Source organism: Misgurnus anguillicaudatus, chromosome 22, assembly GCF_027580225.2.
Source record: "Misgurnus anguillicaudatus chromosome 22, ASM2758022v2, whole genome shotgun sequence".
NCBI lineage: Eukaryota > Metazoa > Chordata > Actinopteri > Cypriniformes > Cobitidae > Misgurnus > Misgurnus anguillicaudatus.
Window position 1 is genome coordinate 10,078,305 of NC_073358.2, and position 15,871 is coordinate 10,094,175.

General features: G+C 36.9%; 2 protein-coding genes across 2 annotated transcripts; one reads left to right on the plus strand and one right to left on the minus strand.

Annotated features, from left to right (window-relative positions):
* Positions 1-2,168: 2,168 nt before the first annotated feature.
* Positions 2,169-9,801, plus strand: gtf3aa (general transcription factor IIIAa). The gene is made up of 8 exons (XM_073860313.1): positions 2,169-2,396; positions 2,734-2,931; positions 5,017-5,105; positions 5,202-5,275; positions 5,364-5,443; positions 5,534-5,764; positions 8,892-8,942; positions 9,026-9,801. The coding sequence occupies exons 1-8, from the start codon at positions 2,280-2,282 to the stop codon at positions 9,347-9,349; spliced, it is 1,164 nt and encodes a 387-aa protein (XP_073716414.1). The 5' UTR covers positions 2,169-2,279; the 3' UTR covers positions 9,350-9,801.
* mtif3 (mitochondrial translational initiation factor 3) lies at positions 8,995-12,319 on the minus strand. The gene is made up of 3 exons (XM_055200837.2): positions 11,843-12,319; positions 11,027-11,175; positions 8,995-9,657 (listed from the first exon to the last, which is right to left on the minus strand). The coding sequence occupies exons 1-3, from the start codon at positions 12,288-12,290 to the stop codon at positions 9,442-9,444; spliced, it is 813 nt and encodes a 270-aa protein (XP_055056812.2). The 5' UTR covers positions 12,291-12,319; the 3' UTR covers positions 8,995-9,441.
* Between the last annotated feature and the right edge of the window lie 3,552 nt (positions 12,320-15,871).

Consider the following 15,871-nt stretch of genomic DNA (forward strand, 5'->3'; position numbering starts at 1 on the left):
GCACTAGAGATGAAGGAGGAAATACAGGCACTAAATCCCAACCTGTTGACCCGTGAAATGTCTTGTCATTCTAAAACAGTCCATCTGCCAGTTTATTAGGAAGGATATTTGTTTTACAGAGTGCATCCTATTGTCCCAAACTTTCTTTATGTTTGTAATAAGGTTGAACTCGGGACCAGGAGCCATAAACAGATCTGATCCTGTGTTTTAGCAATTGTGCCCCTCCCTTTTTCTTTCCACATACAAGAGTCCCACTGGGGGGATGTCTTCACCATCGGGGAATTAAAGAGAATCTCATGGAATGTCTCTCCATTGTTTTGTTTATGCATTGACAAAATACAGGGTGTCGGGGAGGGTGGCACGATGAGTTGGTATGGTGCGGTGGTACGTGCCAAGTGCCAATTTTCTGCTTGTAATAGGCATCAAAAGAGCCAACTTTTCTGTGTTACCATACAGGTGAACTCACTCCTGGGAAAGCAGAGTTTTTCTCAGCCTCTGCGGAGAACCAGCGTCGCTCTTTTCTCTCCCGGCAGTAACTGGATTAGTCGTGCCATTGCACTCCAGGCTTTCACGCCACTGTCTATTTCCCATCTTCGCTAATGTGATTATCCCAGCCCCTGTGGTCCTTGCAGAGGGATGAGGGTCTACTCTTCAGTCGCATGTTTACAGTGCCTCTCAGTAAGCTTCCAACAATCCCCCTAAATTCTCCTGCACCTATATGCTTGAGGTGGTGGTGCAGAACTGGGATGCATAAGGGTGGTGAAGTTAATGATGGAGACATATTGGGAATCCAGTTGAGGAATATATCCAATTCTTGATTTACTCCTGTGTTATCAACCAGGTACTGTTACTCTGTCAAAGCACTGAAGGTATTCAGGAGCAACACCGGTTGTGTGCTTCCTGTGGTATATTATTGGATTGTATTAGCTGGATGTTAACCAATGACAATGATAGTGACAAAAATAAACCTAGAGTGATCTTTGGGATTGCCCTGTTTCTTATTAATCTCTGTGTATTATGATTGACATCGATCTATTAAAGTTGTGGCCTTTCAACTTACTAGTTTATATTTTGAGGTTGCTGTAACTTATAAAAACGTTGAAATCACTTAATTTATTTGAATGAGTTAAAGTAGCCTAATAAAAACACATAAGATGCTTACACTGTTAAAAAATGCATAAAGTTAAGACAACTTGTTTTGTCAAGTCAATTCAATGTAATATTTTAATGTTGTTGTAATGTTTTCACTTGTGATTAGTTGACATAACTGATAAAAACAAGTTAAAATGGTTTAACTTAATTTGTTACGCCTGATAAAATTACTTAAATTATAATAAATAAATAAAGAAATAAATAAATGCATAAATAAATGTAGAAATAAATAAATAAAAAATAAATGCAGGAATAAATATGTAATTAATTAAATGCAGAAAAAATAAATAAATATAGAAATACAGAAATAAATAAAGGAATGAATAAATAAATGCAGAAATAAATAAATAAATGTAGAAATGCAGAAATAAATAAAGGAATAAATACATAAATGCAGATATAAATAAGTAATTAATTAAATGCAGACATAAAAAAAATGTTTTGTCAAAAGTATCAACTTTTAATCGTATTATTTTTGCACCACTACATTTATTTCTATATTTATTTATGTATTTATTAATTCATGTATTTATGCATTTAAATAATTACTTATTTATGTATGTATTTATTTATTCATGTATTTCTACATTTATTTATTCCTGCATTTAATTTTTTATTTATTTATACCTTTTTATTTAAAAGTGTATTTCTACATTTATTTATTTATTTATTTATGTATTTATTCATCTATTTCTTTATATACATTTAAGTCCTTTTTCGTCCTCCATTTATGTATTTATTCATTTATTTATTTACATACACTTAAGTCATTTTTCGTCCTCCATAATCAGGACACAGCAGACAGGTTTCTGTCTTTTTAAAACAAAGACGGAAATTTAAATTCAGTTTTATATGTCTTTTTAAAACAAAGACGGAAATTTTAATTCAGTTTTATAGCATTGCTGTTTAAGGCTAAATGAACCAGCCTTAAACATACATATGTAAAATGCAACATGCACAGTCCTTCCTGCCTTTGAAATAGGACGCTTCATTGTTCAAAGGCTTTTGGCCTCGTCGGCGTTCCATAACTGCACGCGTAGAGAGTGACGTCACCGGGCATCCATTGCTGCCGCATCGCACATGTGATCCTTCAGGCTCAGGTTTTTATTCAATGTGTAGATTTGACAATGGATGAAACGAATAATAAGCCTAGCGGATCGTTTATATGCTCTTTTCCTGACTGTCACGCGGCGTACAACAAAGTATGGAAACTAGAAGCGCATCTATGTAAACATACAGGAGTGGTGAGTTACTAGGCCAGGCACGCGTGAGAATGAACTGCGTGATAACTTGCATCACAAATGACAGATTCACGTTTTACTACTCAATCCTTTATTATCTGAATGTGCAATAGTTACATCAAACAGACAATGTCGCTTGTGTTTGACAGCATATCATTTTAAAACGCGATACATTTTGGTACGTTTACGTTATGACATTATGCATTGTTTTGGAGTTTGACAGGTTTTGACGTCAACGTCATACATTGTTATTCATTTTATTAAAATATATGTATATTTTTGACATGTTATGCATTGCTTTGCAGTTCGTCACGTTTTGACCTAATACTTTGTTTTGCAGAGACCTTTTCATTGCGAGTTCAGTGGTTGCAGTAAATCATTCTGTACGAGTCATCACCTTGCTCGTCATACGCTGACACACACCGGAGAAAGACCTTACAAATGCGCAGAGGAAGGATGCAATGCAGGATTCACCACAAACACCAACTTGAAGAAGCACATTTCACGTATTCACAGACAAGAGACAAAACAATACGTAGTAAGTAAATGTTAACACATTCACAATATTAAAAATAGGTAACACAAATTGTCATGCGTTTTTTCTCCTCTGACTACTAAACTGAGGACTTAACACAGAAGCTTGACCAATCAGATCCTCTCTGGAACGAGAATGCCCCGCCCCTTAAAGGATTAGTCAATTTTCTTTAAAAAATCCAAATAATTTAGTCACCACGATGTCATCCAAAATGTTCATGTCTTTCTTTGTTCAGTCGAGAAGAAATTATGTTTTTTTTGAGGAAAACATTCCAGGATTTTTCTCATTTTAATGGACTTCAATGGACCCCAACACTTAACACTTAACAGTTTTTTTCAACGGAGTTTCAAAGGACTCTAAGCGTTCCCAAACGAGGCATAAGGGTCTTATGTAGTGAAACTGTTGTCATTTTCGACAAGAAAATAAAAAATATGCACTTTTAAACCACAACTTCTCGTCTGTCTCCGGTCCTGTGGTGGGCCAGCGCGACCTTACGTAATTGCGTAGTGATGTAGACAGGTCACGTGTTACATATGTGAAACGCATATTTGTGGACCATTTTAAACAATAAACGGACACAAAGACATTAATTAGTATCATTCCACATACAACAATGTCGGAACGGTCCTCTTTCTCCACACTTGTAAACACTAGGGCGAAGTTTCACATATGTAATCCGTGACCTCTTGACGTGATGACGTATTGCGTGAGTTCGCGCTGGCGCATCACAGGACCAGAGATAGACGAGAAGTTGTGGTTTAAAAGTGCATATTTTTTATTTTTCTTGTCAAAGATGACAATTGTTCCACTAGATAAGACCCTAATGCCTCGTTTAGGAACGTTTACATAAAATAGGCGGGGCGTATGCGTCATGATGAAAATTAAAATATTTTTATAAAATAAAAAATAAAATATTTATTTTTAAAACACTCATATAAAACTTCATTTTGAAGAAACTATGACAAAAAATGAACACATACTAGATTATAAATGAATTAAATGTTTTTACCTCAAACAGGAATAGCTGCATGATGAAGTGACACTAAAGGGTTAATAAACACAATCGAAAGCAGATGTTGTAGAACGTTTGGCGAACGATGATAGATAGGAAATAATCAGTTTTTTAAATTTTTGCGCTATTAATTACATTATCTTAAAGGAGTGTAACTGTAGCATGTAAATAATGCACATAAATAAAGTGAGCAAGAGCACTCAACAATTATATCTAATCAACAGGCACTTGAAACCCTAGCAGGTTGCTCAAACAACAAATTCACCAGCTAACTTACTTTAACTTACAGTAGCTAACTACTGCGCTATTCTATGAGATGTTTTATCAACTGGCTAGTTATCCTCCAGACAGTGACGGTCCTGACCACGTCTTTCTCATTTCGGCCGTGTGGTGCGTGTGCACGCTCGCGGTGTGTAGCGCGTCTGCGCTATTCTATGAGATGTTTTATCAACTGGCAAGTTATCCTCCAGACAGTGACTGTCCAGACCAAGTCTTTCTCATTTCGGCCGTGTGGCGCGCGTCCCCGCTCTCGGTTTGATGCGCGTACGCGCTATTCTCCGAGATGCACTTGACGGCCTTTTGCAGCAAATTTTTTTTGGACGATCTTGTTAAGGCGGTAGGGTTTCCAAGCTTAGGCGGGCCGCCTTAACTGAAATATGCTGCGGGAAACCCTGGTTTAGAGTCCTTTGAAACTCTGTTGAAAAAAACAGAGTGTTGGGGTCCATTAAGGTCCATTAAAATAAGAAAAATCCTGGAATGTTTTCCTCAAAAAAACATAATTTCTTTTCGACTGAACAAAGAAAGACATCGACATTTTGGATGACATGGTGGTGAGTAAATTATCTGGATTTTTCTTTTTAAGAAAATGGACTAATCCTTACCTGTCATTGATTTAACAAGCAGCAAATAATGTTATTAGCTATTTAACACAGCAGTTGAGGACATTGGCTTGCCATATTGCATGATGCATGATTTATCATTCAATACTGATACCGTCAATATATCATGGTACCAACACCATGTAATGTTTTTGTAAGGGTTACATGTAAATGATTGTCTTAAATTTATTCTTTCAGTGTACATATGAAGGATGTGGCAAAACGTTCAAGAAAAATAACCAGCTGAAGACTCACGAGTGTACGCACACCCTCCTCTTGCCGTACCAGTAAGACTATTTACGGTTACTTTGCTTATTAATTCACATTAGCACACAGATCAGAACGTCTGATTTTCTTTGTCTGATGTACTCTACATACTGCAGATGTTCGTATGAAGGTTGCGAAAGACGCTTTTCACAGTCTGGTAAACTGAAGCGGCATGAGAAAGTGCACCAGGGTAAATGTTTTGCTTGTTTTTGCATACTGCAGTTGACACTTTTATAGTATATCTATCTACAGCTTAAAAAAATGCATCAACTTTGCAGGTTATTCGTGTACGTCCGAGGGCTGCACGTTTGTGGCAAAGACCTGGACAGAGATGACGAAACACACGAAAATTCATAAGGTAAGCATGAGGTTTTAGGAGATAGACATCTTAGATTTGTATGTGACCTCATACAGTGACAGAATGAGAGTATTTATGTTTGTGTATTTAGTCAGGATACAGTGTGACGAGTGTAAGAAAACGTTTCGGGACATCTGGTTCTTGCGGCAACATCAGCAAGTTCACACTGGAGAGCGTCTGGTGTTCCACTGTCCCAGACAAGGATGCACGCGCTCGTACACGACTGCCTTTAACCTCCAAAGTCACATTTTGTCATTTCACGAAGAGCAGCGGTCGTTCGTCTGCCCCCACCCTGACTGTGGCAAATCCTTTTCAATGAAGGTAAATATTCAGCTTAAAGAGCAAACTCATTTTTTGATGGATGCACTTTTTGGAGCTTCAGAAATGGGGCACTATCCAATGCCATTATGAAGCTGAAAAGAGACAGGATACTATCTAATATAACTCTGATTGTGTTTGACTGAAAAATGAAAGTCATAAATACCTAATATGGCTCGAGGGCGAATAATATAATTTTGATTTTGGGGTGAACTTTTCCTTTAAGTGTCATTCCTTTGCTAGTAGCTTTACATTAAAGGTGTTTTCTACAAAATATGGCCAAAAATATAGAAATGATAAACAAGTTTGTCTATTCCTGTAATTTCTTTGAGGACCAATTCTACTATACTGTTTCAATAAAATGACATTGTCGATAATTGTGTGCATTTGGTTTTGTTGCAACCGTTTGGGGAAAGAATTTTCGGTCCCTACATCAGTGGTTCTCAAACTTTTTCAGCGTGCGGCCCCCCTTGTATATGGTGCATTCCTTCGCGGCCCCCCAAATTTTTTTTTTATAACAAATTTGTTCTAAAACGTAACATTTTAATAAGACAAAACATATTAAAGTATACAAAGTAATTCTGTTGGTTAGTAGCCTTATATTTTTTTAGGTTTAATTACACAGAATTCATGATAAATTAATGTATTTTATGAAATGTCATAAAACTGGGGCCCCCCTGGCACCATCTCGCGGCCCCCCTGGGGGCCCCGGCCCCCAGTTTGAGAACCACTGCCCTACATGACACATATTAAATCTCTTTATTAATCTTTATAAAAACAAAAAAAATGGAAATTACACTATGATTAACTCACCCTCAAGCCATCGTCAATGTATGTGAGATTATCCTTTTTCAGACACAATCGGAGTTATACTAGAAAATGTCCTGGCTGTTCCAAGCTTTATAATGGTAGTAAATGGTGCTTCTGATTTGAAGGCCAAAAAGTCCATCCATCCTTCATAGACTTAATCCTCATGGCTCTAGGGGGTTAATAAAGGCCTTTTGAGGGCAATATTTAAAACTTTATAAACTAAAATAAGTAACTAGCTTCTGGTAACGACCAACGCGTTTTCAACGTAGGACGTAGTGTCTCTTTTCTCCCGTCTCATCTCCACTAAGTCTCGTCCTATGCTGGAAACGCACTCTACTAAAATACTTTATAGTACACTTTTTGGACTTCAAATCAGAAGCACCATTTACTACCATTAAAAAGCTAGCCAGAACATTTTCTTATATAACTCCAATTGTGTTCATGTGAATAAATAAACATATACATTGAGGACGGCGAGAGTGAGTAAATCATGGGGTAATTTTTATTTTTGGCTAAACTATCCCTTTAATATTATTTAACATATGCATAGACCTTATAAAATGTATTGTAAAGTATGGATAATATCTGACTCAGCTGGTGGTGTGAGACAAGGTAATACTATTTTACTGAATGATTTTAATACTTTTATTGGTGTTAAAACAAGACTTTGTACAGGAATTAATAGATTTGCCAGCCAAATAAATGTTAAAGTGAAGTACTGTTGGTCATATATTTAAAGGAACACTCCGACCTTTTGGGATTCTAGCCCTTTCCTCGTATCCCCCAGAGTTAAGGGGGTCGCACACCGGCCGCACAGCTCAGTGCCGTTCTAAAAAACTTGAACACATTGCTTTCTATGAGTATACTCACACACCGGCGCAGACAGGTGGCGCCGCCCAGCTACGACTCAGGAAGTTGCTCAAATCCCTGTCGCGCCACTCACATAGTTTAACATTAAATAACATCATATTTGTAACAAAACATTAACGATTAATATTGGCTGCTAACATATATTTTGCATTTTGAAGTAGACGTTATCTGACGAAGCCGGTTTACGATACCTCCGAATTGTCCTAGACGTGACTTGACGCTGAGCTGCGTGGTCGGTGTGCGACCTGCTTTAGATGAGTCCATGCATACCTTTTTCATCTCCTTGCATGCCGCAACACTGTCTGACGCACCCACCGCTAGCCTAGCTTAGCACAAAGACTGGAAGTAAATGGCTCCAGCTAGCATACTGCTTTCAATAAGTGACAAAATAACGCCAACATTTACGGGATGCACAGAGATGAAAAAGGTAAGCATGGACTTATCTAACTCTGGGGGATACGGTGAACAAGCCAAAGTCCCAAAAAGTTGGCGTGTTCCTTTAAGACTGCATTGACCATTCAGTATGACAGAGACTGTTTCTTTAAAACAATGGGTATGGTCTGGTGTTGAGACTTGAAAGCAGAGGCGGACAGAGTACACAGCTTCATTACTTGAGTAAGAGTACAGATACCACTTGTTAAATTTTACTCAAGTACAAGTAAAAGTACTGCAGTCAGATGTCTACTCAAGTAAAAAGTTACTTGTTTTTAAACATACTTGAGTATCAAGAGTACGTTTTAAAATATTGCATTACTACTGCCATAGTGCACATTGAAACACGTGAGATGATTGACAGCTGTACAGCAAATGATAGAGCTCTGAGGTCAAATCTGACACCAATCAGGAAGAGGAGACACACATCTCGCTTCGTTCACTCTAAATTGAATAGAATGGCGAGGTGGGGCCACGGGTAACTTGGCAAATTCCCGGAATGGACCTGATTGTCTTCATCCATCGTTACCTCCATGGTTTCGTCTCTTATCTAAATCTGACTATGGTGACTTTGGGTGAAAGCTAAAGATGATTGCTGATAGGCTATCCCAATCAGTGGCGCCTGCACAATCCAATCACGTTTGAGAAAAGGGAAACAACAAATTGAGGGTTTCTGAGACTTTTCTTTTTTTCGTTTTTTTTTAGAAGTAACAGGTACTTACAGTTATGGATAGAAATATCGTGGAGTAAAGAGTACAATATTTGCCTCTCAAATGTACTTGAGTAAAGTCATGAGTACTCCCCAAAAATGATACTCGAGTAAAGTACAGATCCCTCAAAATTGTACTTAAGTACTGTACTCAAGTAAATGTACTCCGTTACTGTCCGGGTCTGCTTGAAAGCTTACATTAAATAGGAGAATGAAGATTTTTGAAACTTTGCTCACATTTTTAATGCATAAACTGGTTTGGCGTAAAAACTGTCGCTTTACTAAGTTTTGGCACATTTTCACCCTCAGCAAAGTTTACTGCGCCATACTGTTGTTCATGATCCTGAAAAGAAGAAACAGGTATGAATATAATAATTTACGCTGCTATATTGATCTGATCATTGCCAAAATGTTTTTAACGAAATCTCTTTATTGTCTTTCAGAAAAAGCCCCACCCAAAACGCTCTCTGGCGTCCCGTCTAAGTGGTCACAAACCAGACAAGAAACATTCAACGCAAACGTTAGAATCAGGCGAGACATCATTGTCACAGGCTGGACAGTCACTAGATCTTCAAATAGTTCGTGATTTAGATACGCCCGCATCCGAAAGTCATACAACCCAAAAATCAGACCTCACAGAATCAAAAAGTTGTGATTTACAGCCGCTTACATCTAAGAGTGTTGTCAACCAATCAAAATCCATCTGTTCTGAGTTCAGTGACACTGCACGTCCGGTGGTCCACTTTTTGGAGCCGTTCTTGTTATAGACTCCGACGTCTTTATTTCGACCCAATACAAATTCTTTGCCAGTTAAAAGGATCATACCTTTGCAAAATATGAAACTTTTATTTAAACATTTTCAGTCTTTTGATTTCTCTGTCGTTGAGGTTAAAGGTGTTTTTGGTTTCTCCAAGTCTTGCTTGTTTGAAGTCTCAGTCGCTTTCTGTCGCAGTTCTTTGGCAGAGGCGAGGCGAAGGACACACATGGCAGCCCGTCCTCCACGGACAACGGTGGGTTTAGATACGAAACCGACCGGCAATGATATCTTCTCTACCATCTGTGTCAGCACTTTATCCTGTTGAAGGAAATGAACAAATATAACAAAATTTAAACTGTTTGTTTATACCACGAATACTATTGTGTAGTTGTTCAGTGTTAGGTTTCAAAGAACCATTTAACAGTATTTATTTGGTTAATAAATACAAAAAAATTGCTGCCACTTATGTGTTTAGATTTTTTTTATTAAAGTCAACCTCTACATTTAGTAATCTCATATTTTTGTTGCTGCTTATGTTGATGGATGGATTTTGAGCAATTACTCCCTACCAATTTCTTTTGGTTAGTCTGTAGTGTAAATGAAGAGTTTGGTTCCAAAATGCAATAAATCCATTTTGACAAATTTCGGTAAAAACATGTTTTCTATACCAAGAAAGTGACAAGATGAAAACCACTATTTTCTGTTACAAACTTACACATAGCATCTTTAGGTTATAAAAACATAAAAAATTCAAATCCATAACTTGATTTTCAAAGATTTATTATAAAAACGAATTCTTTTTTCCACAAAATGCAATAAATCCATGAGTTTTTTTTTTCAAAATGCTAGAAATCTATTCAATTAAATGTGCATTCATCTTTGTCATTTTATATTCATTTAGTTGAACAGTTGTACACACTGATAAAAAAATAAGCATTAATGGCATTAATAAAAACACTTTGTCATATTAAGAACACTGTCATTGCTGCGGTTATACTTGACGTCGTCGCTTAGCATTTTTCACAGCGATCAGCTGTAACAGTTAAATTGTTTTGGTCCTGCTCGATTTTCGTGGACTTTGAGTAAAATAATGGAAAGTTTTTCATAAGATCCCCTTCGGTCAATGTGTTAGCATGATGCTGTCGGGAGAACAAGCACCCGTCTCCCGAGTGCATCTCGCGGATATTATTAGATGTTGATGGCTTACGTTTCTTTCCTGTCACAGAAAAACATCACAGGTTTATCAATGCCATTAAAGTATTATTTTGTTTTGTTTGTTGATCACGAAGTACAAAGTAGATGAGGAAAACTAGGACTCTATGTACTCAGCGCTCGGCCATTGTTTGTTTACATTGCGTGAATGGTACGCTGTAATTTCTGGAGCGGATTTATTGTGTTCTGTAAAAAAGGAGGTGTGGCGTTTATCGCATTTTGTGAAAAAAGGGATGACAGAATAACACAGCGGATATTGGATTTTGCGTAAAATTAAGAATTTACTTTTAACTACTGACCTGATATAATACTGATTTTGGCAGTAACTCATTTTTTTTTTCCAAAATGCCGTTTATTGCGTTTTGGAACCAAACTCTTCAAATAATGACTCAACGTCTCAAAATATGTACGTAGCAACAACTGTATATACTGTTTATATCTATAAAGTAGAAACCATTGTGAATTGATGTCATACCAGCGGTGTTTCGCTGCCACTTCTCGCTTTGATTGTGAGTCTGACGTGATTCTTCTTCTCCAACCAGCTGACAACCTGACGCAGTTTAGTGTCCAAATCATGCTGGGAAATATCAGAGGAGAAATTCAGCTCCTTTGATTGGACAGGACCTGCAAATACATAAACATCATCAAAGTGGTATATAGGAAGGTGAAGTTTACCACATAAGATGAATGACGTTAAACTGAACATTAAAAATATTTTATATATAAAAAAGTTAACATTTCTCCATTAGTTTTAAAAACGGCAACATTCCAATCTAAAATGAATTAAAGGTGCAGTGTGTAAATTTTAGCAGGATCTAGCGGTGAGGTTGCGAATTACAACCAACTGCTTAGTCCATTGCTTTTGAAACACAGAAAGAGGCTACCGTAGCTGCCACTGGACAAACACATCATCGTCGGAGACAACTTAGTAAAAAACTGTCCGTTAAGGGCTTCTGTAGAAAAATGTCGGCACAAAATGGCGACTTCCATGTAAGGGGACCCTCTTTGTATGTAGATAAAAAGGTCTCGTTCTAAGGTAATAAACACATAACAGTTCATTATGAAAGGTCTTTATACACCACTGATAATATAGTTTTGTATATTATTTTGCATTTCTGTCAAGATATCCTTCTAAAAAAATTACACACTGCACCTTTAAAGATGATCACTAAAACGACCGGTCCTTTCTCAAAACTTCCTCTGTAAAATATCCAATCATTTGTATTCCAGTAATAAAATAATTTGTATTCCTTTATGAAACAGGATCTGAAGCGTGTGTGTATTTCTTTACCCGTCTTCGCTTTCTGCATCTCTCTGAGTTTTAGCTGCTCTTCATGAATCTGTTTGCCTCTCATCAGTCTGTATACCGGAGGATCAGAATTGTCGTTAACCGCGACAAGCTTCAGTCCCGTTTCGTCCATCATTCGAATCACTTCGGCACGGTGCAGCGTGCCCAGTTCCTCACCCTCCTCACCCAATAATCGTATGTGGCGCTGATTGATCTTTCTACCCACACTGCCAAAAGTCACCCGTGCTCGTGGGTCCAGCTTTTTCGTTTCCTTCGGGTGATCGGCCACATCGAGATTTTCAGCATCTGTGCAGAAGGAGACGCGCAGCAAGGGTGAGAGCGCGTGATGATGACTCCATGCAGGTCTGACAGCCGATGAAGGGAAGATGATGTGGCTGATGGGTCGAAGAGGAACACGACCCAAAATAAACCTCAGGAAACCTAAAGACATCGTTAAAGACAGTGGCAGGTGTTTATGATGACTGTCATTTAATATGGATTTATCATTTACTATAATTTAGATACATAATTACTGCAAATGTGCACTGAGGAAAAAAATGAACAACTAAGAATACAAAATATGCAATATTTACCCAAACAGGCTAATATTTTTAGTAACATTGTGTCTATACCATAACATACATTATACATATATTAATTTGTTTTACAAAATTACAAAAACCTTTTTTTGCATAACCATTTTCTCACAAAAATATTGCTCGAATTCCCCTACGTCACGTTTTCTTAGAAGTCATTGATTTTATTATATTGGTCATTCCATCTGTTTGGTCAATGCAAATAAGTAAAACCTTTCTGGGATTTGCTATCATTGATCAAATGACTAGTAAATACACTTCATATCCATATGAATAAAAAGATGCACTTTATAATCGTGTTATATATTTAATTTATTTACAATGCCAAATAATAGAAAAATATAAATTATCGTTTTTAAACCTAAACATGATTTTGACGTTGTGAGACTAATTTGTGACTATTAATACACAATATCTACGTATGAGATAACATCCGTGTGAATAAACAATGTGCCATTGGAATCATATACAGTAACATCTAATAAAAACATTAAATTATTATTTTGCTGTCTTTGAACTTGAATCAAACTGAATTTATGCATAAACAGCAAACTGAACACAGATACTTACGTTAAAGAAAAAACGGAACAGCTTATGAAGACAAAATATGCGAAGCAATATCAGTCAAAAGGTTTCGACAATAAAATCAAAACCAATCCCATATGAATTGTAGCTTTGAAAATAAACAATCCTGCAATGTGAAGTCAAAAGACTTTTCAGAAAAAACCCCGACGCACGCAAATGACGTCATCCACAGCCGACGCATTTGTTGCGCAATATATCCAATATCTATGAATATATCCAAAATAGGTTTTGCTCCGAATTAAAAAGTTTAACTGAATCCCTATGTAAATTAAAGAAAAACAAAAAAACAGTTAAATCATACCAGATTTTAAATAAGGTTTTGAATCACCTGTAATTTGAGATAAAATCTTTTGATGAACTTTCCTACCCCCTTTCTTTATTTATTATTATTATTATTTATTTTTATTATTTTGTTATTATTATAAATCCCTCATAACAGAGTGTTTGTTCTTATTATTGTATAATATGTTCTCAAATGTCAATTGTTACTGGCATAATGTTAATAAAAAAGAAAAAAATATACAAAATAGGACGATCTGATCCTTCCCATCACTATTTTATTAAGATTTGTTTTATTAGTTTTTATACTAACTGGTCATATAGTGTTATTATAATACTGGATAAATATTATGAGTGTATATTTTTTAAAGTTTCCCTGATTATTTAGCCTAGAAATCAATAAAGTACGTTTTCAGGAGATCAGGTCAGAATTAAAAAATATTGAAAAATGTTCTAATTCCGTTTGTTTTGTAATGATAAATAAATAAATGTAGTCATTTTGAATCGCATGACATCTATATTAAGATTGAATTTAGAGATCACGTGGGTCAGTTTCAGTGCACTCGTCTGTGTTTAACTCGAGTTGACACAATTTGACCTCCACCATAAAGCTCACCGCTTCTCTTTATACTGTGTCCTATAGATATAAAGCTTGCTGTTTCCCAAATCTCTATTTGAATAAAAATCCAGACACAATCACAAAAAGTTATTTTTATTTATTCCCATTGTGTTTCTTTTCCACACTGGCATTATGTAGCAATTAACTAAATTAAAGCCAACATAAGTAATGTTCAAAGAAACAATACGGACAATTTTTATTTACTCATGCATTTTGCAAACGTCTTTAAAAACCCACACAATTAAGCTCTTTCAATATACCTAATCCTAAAAAGCAGACAAAAACTTTGTAAAGGCTTTCTAATATGTGTTTTAGACATTGTGGGAAAGGCAGCGTGGGTCGACCCGGGCCGTAGCTGCATAGAAACAGTAATTCTAGAGATTTTACAGTCAGCTGAGCAGCAATAGATTAATTTGTTTAACTCTGACTGCTACAAAGAGCCTCTAATCTTTTGCTGTTCTCAATGGCTTTAACCTTCGTGTCAGGGAAAAGCTGCTACGTTTCTAAAAGAGTCCAGAATTCCTCTGTCACCTGCCCATCCGCACGCAGGTGCACCGACAGCGCTCCTCCATCAGAGAGCTCGGCACAGGAAGTGCAAAGAGAGTGAGGTCACAGGTCACGGCGGAGGCGACTGGTGTGTGTTCACATCGACATGGTTTGAGTTTCAAAGAGAAGACAGGGATATAAAGAAAAGACAAAATGAGAGGAAATATAAAGGAGAACAGTAATGGGACTGTTCTTTATTTATTAGGGGTTTAATGACGCCATGAAGCTGTAACTATAAGGTAAAAAAATACATTTAATTGTTTTATTTGTTTATTACATCATCTACTTTCACCTTAAAATGTGATACAAAATGAAATAAAACTAACTTTAGAAGTTGCGAGGCCATCATCCCGGGACAAAATTAAACAAAGCTAAAGTGCATAATGATGAACTTCCAGTCCATTCAGAATGCGAGACCTTAGGGCGCGAACCCCGATCGTTTGGAGAAAGAACTTTCGCTGCAAAGGAGATGGCTGACAAAAACGTGCGGTCTGTAGGCAGCAGGTGGATGATTGTACACGGTTGACTGCGCCCAGAGAAAGATGCGCTCGCAGAAAGAGCATTTATAAACCGACTAGTTTGCTCATTAGTGCAAGATACTGTTTCTTCTAATGGTCACCCTGCGTGGTGGTCACACCTTCTCAATGAATAAGACTGACTAGGCTGAACAGTGTCTTCTTTTTGAGGTTTATCTTTGTAGGTGTTGTGTAAAGAAGGCTTTTCATGGAGCATGTCTTTGTTGAACTATAAACAGTGGCTTGAGTGACATGTCTAAAGCTAAAGAGATTCACTTCTTAAGATATCCAAGGCTAGCATTCGTATTGTTCATGGATAAGGTTTTGAACTTCGGACATAAATAACACCTCATTATGTGGCTTTTTGCGGTGTGTTTATGATTTTAACGTTAAATACGTCACAGCCTTATAGACAGTTTCAGCAGTAACAACATAAACAAGCGACTTGCGTGGTCCTCACATAACTTTCGGTAAACTCCGCTAAGAATAAATAACAACAAAGTACTTTAAAAATAGTTTATTTACAAGCAAAATAAACAATACGTAGATTACATAGGAAACCAAAACATTTGATATTTTCGACGAGGTATTTGTTCAAGAGTTCAGTTTAGCAAGTCAGACCATTAAAAAAACTGAAACCGGAAGTAAAGTTCCGACCAGTATCACATCATCGCACGTGCGTCCGATGAAACCGTCTATAAGTAGGCTACGGCTGCATCCGAAAACTCACAATTTCTGCCTTCTGAGGCAGCTTTCCAAGGCAGGAAGGCATCAAGGCATGTCCGAATTCAATGTTAGGTTTACTTCCTGTCTCCTGAGATACCTATTTGTGGGCGTACAATAAGAATGTGATTGGTCGAGCCTGGTCGAGTTCGAAAAAATAAAATGGCGG

Coding starts and splice junctions, on each gene's coding strand:
- gtf3aa (XM_073860313.1), top strand. CDS start 2,280: ATGGATGAAACGAATAATAAGCCTAGCGGATCGTTTATATGCTCTTTT. Junction 5,276..5,363: donor GCATGAGAAAGTGCACCAGG/GTAAATGTTTTG, acceptor TCAACTTTGCAG/GTTATTCGTGTACGTCCGAG. Junction 5,765..8,891: donor GCAAATCCTTTTCAATGAAG/GTAAATATTCAG, acceptor TTTCACCCTCAG/CAAAGTTTACTGCGCCATAC.
- mtif3 (XM_055200837.2), bottom strand. CDS start 12,290: ATGTCTTTAGGTTTCCTGAGGTTTATTTTGGGTCGTGTTCCTCTTCGA. Junction 11,176..11,842: donor GATGCAGAAAGCGAAGACGG/GTAAAGAAATAC, acceptor ATGTATTTGCAG/GTCCTGTCCAATCAAAGGAG. Junction 9,658..11,026: donor GTGGCAGCGAAACACCGCTG/GTATGACATCAA, acceptor TTCCTTCAACAG/GATAAAGTGCTGACACAGAT.